At 44.3% G+C, this 15,307-nt stretch overlaps 1 protein-coding gene across 1 annotated transcript in view; it reads right to left on the bottom strand.

Moving 5' to 3' along the window:
* Window positions 1-11,754: 11,754 nt before the first annotated feature.
* Window positions 11,755-15,307, bottom strand: part of ALDH7A1 (aldehyde dehydrogenase 7 family member A1) — a 43,354-nt gene continuing 39,801 nt past the window's right edge. Inside the window, exons 17-18 of the mRNA XM_070742844.1 lie at window positions 14,249-14,324; window positions 11,755-12,187 (exon numbers count right to left, since the gene is read on the bottom strand). Coding sequence (XP_070598945.1) covers window positions 12,133-12,187; window positions 14,249-14,324 — 131 coding nt within the window. The 3' untranslated portion in view covers window positions 11,755-12,132. The remainder of the gene's footprint in view (window positions 12,188-14,248; window positions 14,325-15,307) is intronic.

Raw genomic sequence — 15,307 nt, 5'->3', positions numbered from 1 at the left:
GCTTCGCTGGCAATGGAAGTCCGGAGGCGGAGCATCCCAGCGGCAGCGGTGGGTTTGTAAGGTAAAAATAGTTTGTAAGAAGAGGCAAAAAAATCTTAAATCCCAGGTTTGTATCTCGAAAAGTTTGTATGATGAGGCGTTTGGAAGACGAGGTATCACTGTATATACCCACTAAAATTCTCATTGTGTATTGGACAAAATAAATAAAATAAATAAAAAATAAACCTGACCATCAGCTTTCAAGAACAGTGGTTGATTTTTTTTGTTTTAGCAAGCAAACTCATGCCTTCTAGCGTGACAATATTTTAGAATGCCTTTTTCCACAAGCCAATCCCTAAAGATGCTACAACTATAAGAAGAGAACATTAATTTTCAGCTGCTCTTTTCTCACAAGGTCGTTCTGTAGTAAAACAATACAAGGAGAGCAAATGAATTATTGATCGCCCATGTAATTTAGCACTCAGGAGTCACTGATGTTACAAATTCAATGGTAATTAAGTGTATGCAAAGGCAGAAGCTGCAAGCAGCAGCTGTATTAAACTCTAAGCAGCTTTTTGCCACACATAATGCGGTGGCAGGGTAGGACATATTTTACAACTACTCAAACAGGGTTCCTCGGGGAACAATAATCAACTAGCTGCTACTGCAGTTTATAATCTACTCAAATAGCCTTTGATAATTAAGCTAGAAATTAAGGAACATCAACTTGTTTACCGTATCTTTAAACTTGTCTTTGTTTTATTAGCTTCCCATAAATACTGCTGTTCTTAAAAGCTTATCGGTAATGTGGAATCCCTGCCGAATGTTTGCGAAAGGTCACATGTGCTCTTCCCATCGGAGCGGCTGAAAAAAATTGCTGAGTCAGTAGCAGTGAGTCAGTACCTGGAACTGACAATTTTATAAAATCAAGCTTTGGCAACTGCTACACATTCAGGCATTAAACATGGTAGTTCCTATCATTAAGGGTAATGGGACTATAGTCCGACACATCTGGAGAATAGCAACGTTGTGCATCGGCAAGCTGTAACAACCCGCTATGGCAGTCTTCCACGCCAGACAGTCAACTGCCCGCTCAGACACTCAAATCAGCATCCTCTTGACAGAGAGATGCTTATTTTAAAATGTAGCATATAGAGATGTTCTCTTAAGTCCTTTCTTGCCAGGCAGAAGAGCTTTCACTCAGAACTAAGGAGGTGGAGGAGGACTTTATTGAGTAGTCTTGCAACCTTATCAATAAAATACAGTACACAATTAAGTTCCAGACTAAAATAAGATAGGAGGAAAGATAGGATAAAATACTTATGTGGTAATTCAAAATGGCAGCAATCAGATAAATGACTCTCCCTTACAAGAGTATTTGTTCAATATATTGGAGTCTTAGGACCACTACCTCAGTTATTAACTTAGCAGTTCTGCATACAATATGCATACAATATGTACATTTTAGCCCAAAAGGAAATATGAATATATATATATGAATATATCTATCTATATCTATCTCTCTATCTATCCCTCTATACCTCTATCTATCTATCTATCTATCTCTATCTCTATCTATCTATCTATCTATCTATCTATCTATCTATCTATCTATCTATCTATCTGTCTGTCTGTCTGTCTATCTATTTGTTTTCATAGATTTTCACGGGTACAGGTATGACGGTCTTGGTATATTCGGATTTCTTCCCGTGTAGGATTTAGAAATTTCTGGCGATGTTTCGATGAGGTCCCACTCGTCATCTTCAGGCTGGTGCTTCTGTCCTTGTTCTAGAACAAGGACAGAAGCACCAGCCTGAAGATGACAAGTGGGACCTCGTCGAAACGTCGCCAGAAATTTCTAAATCCTACACGGGAAGAAATCCGAATATACCAAGACCGTCATTTTTTTTCCAATAGGGGTGAAGAGTACTTAAGCCGAATGGGGGGCATATAACGAACAATCAAACAAAATATGAGAAATATTTTCAATGGCTGGGGTATCATATACTATTTGCAAGTTCTCTTAAAATATGGCAAGTGGTGGAAGAGCCCATATTTAACCAACACTCAAATCTTGTTTTAAAACAGGTGTTTCTTAAAACTTGTGTCAAAGTCAATGACAAGTATTTTTCATGTTGAAAAGTAGTTTTATTCTTAGCCGACCAATCTAGGGATCTGGTTTTAGCCAATAATTGCATGTCAGTTTGAGCACTGATATCTAGGACTCTTGTTGAAGTTTCCCTTGCCTAGAAGTGGTTTGAGAATAAATCCTGGATAGAAAACTCACCAAGGTGAAAAGTTAAGAAATGTAATGTGCACCCAGTTGAGAAGGAAGACAAGGAAAAGCTAAGAGTGTCTTCCAACCTCGGATTTAAGATGGAATTTTCAGAAAGAAGTATTTTTCAGAGAATAAACTAATAATGAAGTGATATTTGTTGCAAGAGTCATTTATCCTATGGAAAGACAGGAAAAGTTAAGTAAGAACTATACCAAGTTACATTTCTGCTAATAAATGGCGGAGGGGGGGGAGGTTTGGCTTTGGTATAATATTGTCTTTATACAAATTCAATTACCGGTATGTGGTTTTGTACACAATTTAGAATCTGTAGCTTTTTTTTTTACAAAATTGCCTGTAAACTAGCATCATTCTGTGTTCCATCAGAATGTTATCATTTCCTGTGTACTTTCCCACTGGGGGTTAATTGGCAATGCCATTATTGTATTTACTTCACACTGAACGTATTCCATAGGAGTATTTAAAGTATAAAAGCATTTTTATCTTTTTGCTTTAAAATAAAATTTGATTTCATCCACAACCTGAGATGTTTCCCAAAGGAAGCAGAGCTGTTTTCCCTAATCACACAATTCAACATAATTCAAGAGGTGGTGCTGTAGAATTTATTTCATCTTCATCCCTTCCTTGCAAATGAAGATTCAAATAAAGGCTAATGAGTCAGAAGAGGTGATTTCTATCCCGTTCTTATATTCCACATTTAAACAAAAGATTTGTGCGTACGAACTGTGTCATGCCTCCTTCGTTTTTTATATTCACCTATTTTCCACACTGTTCACTAAAATTTGTAAAGAAATGGTTAAAATTCCAAGTTTTCTAAACAAAACAAGCCCATATCCTGTCCAAATATTAATTACTTTTAATTACTCAGATATTTCATGTCCTGGTCATCTCCAGAATGGATTACTCTAAACATGCCCCATGTCATATAGCTGCCCTTGGAAAATATCCAGGAGTTTCAGCTAGTGCAGAATGCAGCTACGTAGATATGGGCACCCCTAGGATGGCACACATTACACCTTTGTTCCATGAGCTGCATTCCTGCCAACTTGCTCAGGAGTGGGTTCTACTTACCTTCCCCACTGGTTTGCATCACAATGGAAGTGCACATTTTGTATGCGCTTTGCTCATGTGCGCCATTGCCCAGAAATGACTGTCTACGCATGCGCAGTATTAAAAAATTTATGGACGTGTGCAGAAGCAAAAAACAAGATAGTAGCGCCTATGGCGCCGAGAGAACCAGCGAGGACCCTTGGGGGCGTGGTACGCTGGGGTTGCTGCCGGTTCCAGCGACCCAGGTCCCCAAGTTACTACCAGTTCTATAGAATTGGTCTGAACCAGGGGGAACTCACCTCTGAACTTGCTTCTAGGTGGAATTCAAGGTGTTGGGTTTGACATTTACAGTCCTACATGGAATAGGACTATATTATCTAAGGGCCTCTCTCTCTCTGTCATATTTGAAAACTGCCCATGTCCCTCCTTCTGATCACATCTACCTGTAGCATCAGGTAAAGCAAAAGGTATGCTATGTCCTGTCAACTAAGGCAGGGGTCTTCAACCTTGGCAATTTTCAAACTTATGGACAACTCCCAGAATTCCTCAGCCAGCTGACTGAGGAATTCTGGGAGTTGAAGTCCACAAGTTTTAAAGTTGCCAAGGTTGGAGACCCCAGTACTAAGGATTCCCATCTTGCAACAATGCAGCATGCAGTGCCTTTTCTGTTGTGGTCTCTATCTCTGGAACATCATTCTTCATCCCAACCCCATTCCAACATAAAGTTTGCCGGATCCTTGCCCTATGGAAAACCTTGAAAACATAATTCTTCCATCAGCTTTGAGAATTCTACAGTGAATCTTCAATATTTCAAGTGACAGCTATTCTCTTGTAATTTTTGATATTTTTAAAATGTCTTTCATTTATGATAACGTTATATGGTTTTTATTATTATGCTTTGCATGTTGCCCTGAACTTGATGAGATGGATGGGCATATTAATTTGCAGAACAGCATACAAAACAGGTATCTTGTAATCTTACAATCAAAATCAAAAATGGATCTTTTATCATCAGAGATTGCTAGATTATGTGCTTTAGCAATCTTCTCATCCACATACATAGAAAAATCAGAGATATGACTGTAAATTGCCCTGCTTCATTCTTTTAAAGTGATAATTTAAACTTTTTAAATATAATTTTAAAAATAGGCTTGGGAAAATAAGCTGTTCCTCCCACAAGCCTTAAAATCCACCCTTCTAAGCTTTCTATAATGTAATATAGCTCTCAAAGCAAAATTCTGATTCTAGTACCTGAATGGATAATAAAAACATTTTGAGTGGTCATCAAAAACTTCAAAAAAGCTCAAGGAATTTTTGTATAACAAGAACAAAGCTATCGTGCTGATTGTTTCAACTTAACCCTAAAGGAGAATTTGTCACTATTTGTTTAAGACTGTTTATGCAACTCTGCTCCAACTGCCAGTTCTGTTTCAAGGTGAAGGAATGTCGCTTCATTCCGCAAATCACACTATCCTTTCCTAACCTGGTGCCCTCCACATGTACAAGACCACAATTTCTACCATACCAGCTATGAAGAACCATTGCACTTACCTGAACGGTGTTCTCGCTGCACTGCAAGGAGAGTCCAACATGGGTTAATCTTCAGCCTTGCTGGAAGGGACTGAGTTAAAAATTAGCATAAATAACTGGTCCAACCCCCATGCTTCCCTTCCTGGGTCAGTCTTATAATAAAACGAAGTCATAGTGCTAGTAAACCAAAAACCTTTATTGAACCAATTAAACTGGCATGAAAACTCAAACTATTAGTAACACTGTGACCCTGGGCCAAATAGCCGGGTGGGTTTGGACTCTCCTTGCAGTGCAGCGAGAAGACCGTTCAGGTAAGTGCAACGGTTCTTCTCCACTTGCACTGCTTTGGAGAGTCCAACATGGGATGTACCCAAGGTTAACTTATTAGGGAGGGAGAAGGCTGGACCAGGGGCGCAGTATCAGTGCAAACTCTCTGCAGTACTCTGCATCCAAAGGCCGCTTCAGCGGAAGCGAAAGTGTCTAATCGATAATGTCTAATGAATGTATTCGGTGCGGTCCAAGTTGCTGCACGACAAATATCGTCGATCGGGGCCTGTGTTGCCCAGGCCGCTGATGTGGCCGCACTTCTTGTTGAGTGGGCTGTAATGCCCTGAGGTATTGGTGTGGACCCTGTTTTGTAGGCAGTGATGATACAGGAACGAATCCAACAGCTAATCGTCTTGGGGGTTACTTTGTTTCCCATAGAGGCTGGAAAGTATGAAACAAACAGGGCCTCCGTCTTTCTGAAGGTATTAGTTCGTCTTATATAAATTTTGATGGCCCGTCTAACATCTAACTTGTGCCATCTCAACTCCAGTGGGTGAGACCCCTGGGTGCAAAAGTCTGGTAGAACAATGTCTTGTGATCTGTGAAAAATAGTGTTTACTTTTGGCAGGAAGGTAGGATCTGGTCGCAGGACCACTCTGTTTGTGTGGAAGATGCATAAATCCGGTCTGACTGATAAGGCTGCGAGTTCGGAGACTCTCCTTGCCGATGTGATTGCTGTTAAGAAGGCTGTCTTTAGTAATAACAGTCGTAGTGGAATGTCCCGTAAGGGTTCAAATGGCGGCTCCGTGAGGGCTTGCAATACTAGTGGTGGGTCCCATGTAGGGAAACGATGTATGGTCGGGGGTCTGATGTTTGCTGCCCCTTTAATAAAGTCCCGAATCCATGGGTGATGGGAGATCGGGCGAGAAAAATCCATTTTAAGTATGGTGGCAATTGCTGCCATTTGTCTGCGAAGTGTGTTAGGTGATAATCCTTTGTCCAAACCTGCCTGTAAGAACTCCAGGATTTGTATCACCGATGGCGATTGGGGATTCTGATTCCGATCTCTGCAAAAGGAGCAATATGCTTTCCAGGTTGCCTGATAAATTCGTGTCGTGGAGGGTCGACGAGCCGCTTGGATGGTGGTAATCACTCTATCTGGGACCTTTTCGTTCCTCAATCTCTCCCCCTCAAGTGCCACACGGCAAGACTCCACCATTGGGGCTCTGGATGGCAAATTGACCCCTGTGTTAGTACCACCTTGTGGTGTGGGATTCGCCAGGGAGAGGAGATTGAGAGGTCCATGAGATCCGCAAACCAAGGGCGTCTGGGCCAATACGGGGCCACGAAAAGTACCTCTGATTGTTCTAGTATCAGTTTGTTTATTACCCTCTGAATCAGGCAGATTGGGGGGAAAAGCATAAAGCAGTCCCTCCGGCCAAGGGCAGGTTAGTGCATTGATCTGTTCCACTTCTGGTGAAGGGAACCTTGAGAAAAACCTGGGTAGCTGACTGTTGTGACGGGTGGCAAACAAATCCACCTCTGGTGTCCTATATTTGTGCACGATCTCCATGAATAGATCTGTGCTCAATCTCCACTCGGTCGGGTCGATGGTTGTCCGACTGAGCCAATCCGCTTGTATGTTCGAGGTGCCGGAGATATGTTCCGCCCGTAGGGATGTGAGATGTTGTTCTGCCCATTTGAACAGCGACTGGGATTCTCTCATCAGACGACCTGATTTCGTGCCCCCCTGATGATTGATGTGCGCCCTCGTTGCCACATTGTCCGTAAGTATCCGAACATTCCGTCCCCTCACGTGTGGTGCGAAGCGTCTGAGTGCTAGGCGGACCGCTCTGAGTTCCAAAAAATTGATGTTTTGGCATGCGAGCTCCTCTGAACTCCACAGTCCCTGGGCCACTCCCACATTGGAGTGAGCACCCCAGCCTGAGAGACTCGCGTCCGTTGTTATAGTCACTTCTTGTTGCGGCAGGAATGGTGACCCTTGTAGGAGGGCTGATGATTTCCACCACGGGAGTGATTGGCGTACTTGTGGGGAAATCGTTACCACTCTGGAGGAGTGGCTGGTTCGATTCCTTTGGAAGGGAATGAGGAACCATTGCAGGGGCCTGGTGTGAAGTCTGGCCCAGGGCACAATGTCTATGCAGGATATGAGAACTCCCAACAGTTGAGATAGCGATGCTAGTGTCGTTGCACGGTTGCGCTGTAACTCTGAGACCAAGGTTCTGACCTTGGTTTGACGTTCTGAGGAGAGGAAAACTGTCCCTGTCATGGTATCTATATTGGTGCCCAGGTGAGGCAAGTACCTGGTTGGTGCTAGATGACTCTTTTGGTAGTTGATCGAGAACCCCATGGCTTCTAGTGTTCTCATGGTCTCTGCCAGGTCGTGTCGGGCTCGACTGGGACTGCTGGATAATATGATGATATCGTCCAAATACGCCATAAGGCGTAGTGGACGTGTCCTGAGTTCTGCTGTGAGTATGTCCAGTAACTTTGTGAATGTTCTGGGTGCTGACGACAGGCCAAAGGGCATGGCCCTGTATTGGAAGTGTTGGGTTTCGAAACAAAACCGGAGGTATCTTCTGTAATCTGGATGTACTGGGACATGTAGGTAAGCCTCCTTGAGGTCTACTGACGTCAGCCAGTCCCGTTGACGTATTGCAGCTAGTATTGTCTTTAATGAATGCATTTTGAACCTGCGGTATTTTACATACAAGTTCAACTGCTTCAGATTGAGTATGAGGCGACAACCCCCTGAGGCCTTGGGCACTATGAACACAATGGAATAGTACCCCTGTCCCTACTGGTGTGGTGGGACCCTCTTGATGGCCCCAATTGTCAGTAGATGCTGAATCTCTTGGTAAAGGAGGTTGCGCTTGTGGTTGTTGAACAGTACCGGGCACTGCAGGAATCTGTTTGGTGGTTTCTGAATAAACTCCAGGGTGAGTCCCTGGGCTATGGTGTTTAGAGCCCAAGTGTCTGTAGATATAGAGGCCCAGGAAGCGGTGAAGTGCTGTAGCCGTCCTCCTATGGGAAGTGTCTCGGAAAAGTCACTTGTTCCTTCGAAAACCTCCCCTGTTAGAGCCTCTGTAGGACTTCCTTGTTTGTTGGAATTGCCTATTCCTATCTCCGAAGTTTCCCCTGTCTCCTCTGTAGGACGACTGGGAGTACGACCCTTGGGTATACGACCTTCCAGCCTGGGGCGCAGTGGAGGAGGTCTCTGCCCGAAAGGGCTGGCGTCTGAAATACGGAGTGGTGCGCCTCTCCTGGCGTCTGTAGGTTCGGGGCATGACTTTCTTCTTATCTTTATCCTCTATGAGGACTTTGTCAAGAGATTCACCGAACAATTTTGCTCCATCAAATGGGGCCGAAGCCAACCGCCATTTGGATTTGGCGTCAGCCTGCCAGGTTCGGAGCCAGATTAGGCGGCAAGATGATTGGTTCGCTGCTAGGGCTCGTGAGGAGAAGCGAGATGCCGAAAGAGTGGCGTCAGCAGAGAATTCTGCAGCAGCTAGCAACTTATTAAGATCTTGCCTCAGGCGACCATCTTCAGGTCCTAACTTCATTAGCATCTCTTGGAGCCATAGGACTGAAGCCCTGTTAAAAAATGATGCTGCTGAGGCTGCTTTAAGGGCCCATGCTGACATCTGGTGCGCTTTCTTATTTATCCCTTCTGCTCTGCGGTCCTCTGGTTTCAAGCCATCTGCCACCTCAGAGGGAACAAGCGCGTTGGACACCAGGGCTGCAATTGGAGCGTCTACAGCTGGGAATTCCAGCAAATTTTCCAATTCCGTCTCGAAGGCGTAAAATTTACGCTCAGAGGCTGTTGGGCCCAAGGTGCCCGCTGGATATTGCCAAGGTCTTTTAACATTGTCCAGAAGAAGCTTAGGAGAAGGTATGAGGTCTGCATCCCTCTGGGGCTCAGTGAGCACTCTTGAGGCTGGTTGAGGAGCCAATGTTGGGTCTGTGGGCTTCTCAGGGGTGCCCAAAGCGACCGCCAGTTTAGCCTTATTAAGGAGGACACGAAATATAGAGGGCCTAAAAAGCCCAGTATAAGCTGGTGGTTCTGGGGGTACCCCTTCATCCTCAGAAAGGCCATCATCTGGTTCTGAGCCCTGTCCCCTGAATGCAGGATCCTCTTGGAATGACTCGTGAGCAGGAGACGGGGGAGCTGGAGCTGCCCAGATATTTCTCTGCAGCGAGGGTGGAGGGGGAGGAGGACGTGGGGAGGCAGGAGGGGCACTTGTTGTGTACTGTTGCACCCCAGCTGCTATGCCATGAGAGTACGCAGAAGCGATCATGTCCTGCAGGGCTGGAGGTAGGTGTTGCCAGGTATCTGGGGAAGATCTGAGTCCCGCAGCTGTTGGGGTAAAGGTGGCTGTTGGTAATGGTTGAGATGCCATATGCCATGCAGAAGAGGCAGAAGAGGGCCTGGTGAATTCGGGCCTTGCTGGCTCTGCCACCTGGGATGGGCCCCCAAACCTATCTGGTGACCAATCTTTATTGGTAGCCAACCCAATTCCTTCTGGGAGCCTCGGAGGGGGGGGGTCCCTGTTACCATCCCCACAGTCTGACCTGGCCCTGCCGGCAGGGAGCTAGTAGTCTGCCTTTGTGCCTCCAGTTGATCCTCCAACGCCTTAATCCGACGCTCGGCTTCTCTCAGTGCAGTAGAAGATTGCAAGCTTTTAGCCTTCGCTTTGGAGGAGTGTGACTTCTCCTTGGGCTTTACTGCCGGGGGCTCTGCTGTCCCCTGTTGTGGGAGGTCAGCCATTGGGTAAGATTCCGAGCCTCCAATATTGCAAACTGCAGCCGAGGGATTTTTGCTGCGTTTGTTGCTAAGTTTTCCGTGCGAAAAAATGGCCGCCGTTAATTAAAAGCCGCCTCTTCCTGTCTGAGACAGGATATCCGGCCTCATCCTCCTCCATTGAGGGAAAATCGGGATGTCCGTCAATCCCTTAAACATGGCGGGCGGAAGCCAACTCCTCCAGGGAGGTTTGAAAATGGCGACTCCCTGTGCGGCGCGCCATGCTTTCAATGGCCGCGCCCTTAAATTGGCCGTCTCTGGCGGCAATAGGGCTCGCCCGACTGTTCCGATCCGGCGGCGTTCTCTCGGCTCCAGATTTCAAGCGGCGGATTCTGGCGGGAAATTTAAAATTCCTCCATCTGCTCCGACATGGTGAGCCTCATAAAGTCGCTCCGAACAGAGGTATGGCCGCGCAGGCCGGGGACCTCTTTCGCTGGCGACACCCGGTCCTGGGAGCTGTACCCACGCAGGGAAGAGGCTCCGACCTGGGAAACCGATGTAAGGGCGTTACTCCGCAGAGCAGGGGCCCCATTCCGCCGCTGTAAGTCATCCAAATATCTGAAAAACAAACAGAAGGAGAGAAATCATTAGTAAAATGCATAATTTATTTTAAAAACAACAAATTCACTAATTAAAACTAATTACAACTACCCCTAGACTACAAGAGTCATAGGAGGAAAACTCATGTGTCCCTTCACTATGACTGAGTTTTTTAGACTGACCCAGGAAGGGCAGCATGGGGGTTGGACCAGTTATTTATGCTAATTTTTAACTCAGTCCCTTCCAGCAAGGCTGAAGATTAACCCATGTTGGACTTTCCGAAGCAGTGCAAGTGGAGAATTGCAAGACTACCGTGTTTCCCCGATAGTAAGACCCCCCGATTGTAAGACATATGGGGGGTTTCAGGGGGGTCGGCTAATATAAGCCATACCCCGAAAGTAAGACATATGTCTTACTTTCGGGGAAACACGGTACTAAAAGCGAGGGAGGCGTTGGAGCAGTTTGCGGCGCCCTGGCGGCGGTTCCCTCCGCTTTGACAGCGCTGGTCCGCTCGCTCGTCCCCGCAACCGACCCGTTTCCCCGACACGCGTCTGGACGGATAAATGCCTCCTGGGCGCTCCGCATCCACTTGCGCTTCTCCTTCTTCCCTCTCGCCTCGCCGAGTCAGGCGCAGAAGGCTTAGCGGGGACCAGCGCTCGCAGGACAAACAATCCAGGCTCGCCAACCCGGAAATGCGAGGCGAAGGACGGCGCTGGTCCGAAGTTGTAGAAGCGAGCCGAGCGGGCGGCCGGAGCTGCGCCCTCCTTTGCCCGCCTCCTTTCCGGCAGGCAGGGCTGCCCAACTGCGCAGAGCGGCTCCTCCCCTCCAGACGCGTGTCGGGGAAGCGTGTCGGTTGCGGGGACGAGTGAGCGGACCAGCGCCGTCAAAGCGGAGGGAACCGCCGCCAGGGCTGCTGCCGCGCTGCCGAGCAGATCAGCTGCTGGGCGGCCGAAGAAACCTTCCCTGGGTCTTCCCGACTTCACCCTGTCAATTTGGTGAGTGGAGGCGGGAAACGGCAGGGGGGGGGGTATGTAAGACATACCCCGAAAGTAAGACCTAGTGGGGCTTTTGGGGGTAAAAAGAAAGTAAGACACTGTCTTACTATCGGGGAAACACGGTAGGTTGAAAATTCTACTCTAAAAATAATCCTCTGTAATACAGTGCAAGATTTTATTTGAAGGAAGATACTGTGGTTTTTCTCCCCCCCCCCAAAAAAAGGAGAGAGAGAGAGAGAACATTTTTCATAAATAAATAAACAGGTACTCCATAATAACAAGAGCTTTATAAAGTTTATTTCTGCAGTGAAGCCAGTATCATATAAATTATTTCCGTACACATTGGCTGCCATTGCACTGCCAATGTGGCAAAGATAGGATTTTAGGATTTGTGCAGCTCATAATCCAAATTTTGTAGCTCATAATCCAAATTGTACTTCACTGCCAAACTTTTCATCTGCCCTCCACTGTACAGAATCAGAGTCTGGGCACATTATTAACATGATTGGCGTACACAAGATAATTTGAATTTTCTCATTCAGACTACTGCAGCAGTTACAAACACTCTTGATGCTCGATATTTCAGGTAGAAATCAATAGATGTTTGGTTTCTTACTGCAAGGTTCACCAAGGGTAGTGTTTCCACCTGCCTCTTAATTAAATTTGATTCCTTGAGCAAGAGGCAAATCTTTGCTGTAATTAATTGTGCTGAAAGATAAAACAGAAAACTTAAAGATATGCAGATTTTAGAAAAAGTCCATCTAGACAAAACTAAATATGCAGCTATCTCAAATAGAGTTTCTAGAATAATCAATCATGGTTTTTAGACATACAGGAGACAGCAACATATATATATGTGCTTTCTAGGAGGGTGCGTAGAATGTTCTATCCTGAAATATTCCTGTTTTGGAAAAGCTATGCATATTTCCTCTAATGTGATACATAATTTTATTCTTTTTTTTTTAATTAAACAAATCCTGAAGCCTTAGGATTCAGAATGGTTCACTAATTGAAATCTGATGGTTCTACATATTTATTTATTTATTTATTATTTGGATTTGTATGCCGCCCCTCTCCGAAGACTCGGGCGGCTCACAACAAGTGAAAAAACAATCCAATACATAATCCAATTAATTAAAATATTAAAAGTTTTTTTAAAAACCCTATACTAACATACACACACACATAACTTGTTCTATGGTAAAATACAGAATTGTTAAGAATTATTCCTATATTTTCCTTCTATTGTTTCATCCTGCCATTTTGATATTTACTTCCATTGTTAAATCTACTAGATATTACGTTGCTATTCTGAATTAAAAAGAAACATTAAAATTAAAAAGAGCGAATTTGGTGTAATGGTTAAGGTCCTGGGCTTAGAACCAGTAGACTCTGAATTCTAGTACTACTTTAAGCATGAAAGCCGGCTGGGTGACTTCTGGTCAGCCACTTTCTCTGAATCCAACTCACTTTAGAAGGTTTTTGTGATGGAAATAGGAGGAGGAAGGATGTATGCATGTATGTATGCATGTATGTATGTAACCGCACTCATATATACAGTATGTCACGTTTTTGCTGAATTTGAAAAGTAAGGGAGACTAGGATAGATCTATTTCTGCCTTGTTCTGGCCTCATCAGGCTAGCCATACCCTCACTGGGACTTGAACTTGCAGCCTTTGCCTTGTAGGGCAGAGAATTAACCTCTAGGCTACAGTATCTAATCCCTTCAGCTTTGTACCAGGGAAGGATTACATGGTTTTTTTGTGTCGAATCACCCTGGTATATTGAAGGAGCATCATAGCTTATATATATTCATCCATTCATTCTGAGTTCAGATATACCATTATGTTTAAGGTAAAATTACAGTATTACAATTCTTAGCAGAGTATACTAGTCCCATCTGCAAGAAAATTAGCTGAATAAGCATAGTTTGCTGCAAATCCTAAATTTAGAATTACTGCATTGCCTTAAATGTGCAGTAGAGAAACACAAAAGGAGGTCAACCTTAACTTTTGAGGGACATGCTTACTAACCAAAAATAGTCATGGTCCAAGTGAGAACTAAATTTGATTTAATTCAGTTTTACAATTTATTTATTATTTATTTATTATTTAGATTTGTATGCCGCCCCTCTCCGCAGACTCGGGGCAGCTCACAGCAAGATACAGCAATCATGACAAATCCAAATAAATTTAAAATATTTTAAAAGATTTTAAAAGAACCCCATTTATTAACAAACACACACACAAACATACCATGCATAAATTGTATATGCCCGGGGGAGGTGTTTCAGTTCCCCCATGCCTGACGGCAAAGGTGGGTTTTAAGGAGTTTACGGAAGGCAGGGAGAGTAGGGGCAGTTCTAATCTCTGGGAGGAGTTGGTTCCAGAGAGTCGGGGCCGCCACAGAGAAGGCTCTTCCCCTGGGGCCCGCCAACCGACATTGTTTAGTTGACGGGACCCAGAGAAGGCCCACTCTGTGGGACCTAATCGGTCGCTGGGATTAAATGAAATGTCAACTAAATTAATTAAATGTGTTGCATAATATCTTGTGCACTTAATATTTCCCTTCCTCACATTAATTTTTTAAAAAAACATTTTCTAAGGAGATTCTGCTTTTTATTAATTTCTCTTCCAAACTTTAGAGTGATTAGGAGAACATTTACACCACGTATCATCAACCTGATACGCTGGAGGTAGACGTGAGAAATTACAAAAGTATCTGGAGGAAATTATGGAAAAATAGTTTATAAACTCTTCAAAATCTTACCAGGTAGATCGCCTCATATACTGCTTCCATGAATCACTACCAGATTCCCTTCCACCGCCTGTATGTTTATTACCCCCTAGAAAAGGAGAAAGAATAGAAACTGAAAGAGTAGTAGATCCTTGGAACAAACTTCCAGCAGACGTGGTAGATAAATCCACAGTAACTGAATTTAAACATGCCTGGGATAAACATATATCCACCCTAAGATAAAATACAGAAAATAGTATAAGGGCAGACTAGATGGACCATGAGGTCTTTTTCTGCCATCAGACTTATATGTTTCTATGTATTTCTAAAACCGAGCAGAGCTACTTTGCAGTTCTAGGTCTCATAAAAATGAAACCTTTTCAAAGCATGTTGAAGTTCCCTTCTGGGCATTGGTGGGAGAGGGAGTGGCAAATCCAGTACAACCCTGGAGAAAAAAGCTTGGATTATTGGTGGAGGCAGGGGGACTCTGGTGTTCCTACTTCTGCAGGCTAGCTCCAAACACTCCATGTTGCAAATGTTTTGTGCCAAAATCCTGTTTGGATTTCAGACTAGGCTTTTATCAGACCCAGTGGAAGGCATTTTGCAACCTTCCCTACTGGCTTTCCCGCTGATTTTTCCAGGAAGACTGCAAATGGTGATCCCATAATTGTGGGGTGCTTGACAATCTATCATTAACTGTGAATGGATTGCCAAGCACAATCATAATTATGTGGCTGTGGAAACTCTGCAAGAACCTCTGCAACTGCAGGCATGTGTCCCAAGTCCTTTTGTATTTTTTGCTGGTCACTAAACGTTAAACAAGAACCATTTGTAATCTGCAAATTCTTCAACACAGATTACTTTCAGAATAATTTCATCAGATGGAACAATACATTTTCCCAAACATTCCAGGGTGTATCCTCCAATATACCTGACATCTATCCAAGTTAAACAACAAATTAAATATATATTTCGTCCAAATTCCAAACTAGTTTATTAAATTTCATGAGATGTCAGCAATCTTAAGAGATAGGGAACCAGGAGATACTTGTATCATCACGTGAGGCCATGAAGTAGTATCCAATTCTTGAA

The sequence above is a fragment of the Erythrolamprus reginae genome, chromosome 2, assembly GCF_031021105.1.
Source record: "Erythrolamprus reginae isolate rEryReg1 chromosome 2, rEryReg1.hap1, whole genome shotgun sequence".
Classification (NCBI taxonomy): Eukaryota; Metazoa; Chordata; class Lepidosauria; order Squamata; family Dipsadidae; genus Erythrolamprus; species Erythrolamprus reginae.
The sequence above is the reverse complement of the archived record's forward strand: the minus strand, read 5'-3'. Positions and strand labels throughout refer to the sequence as shown.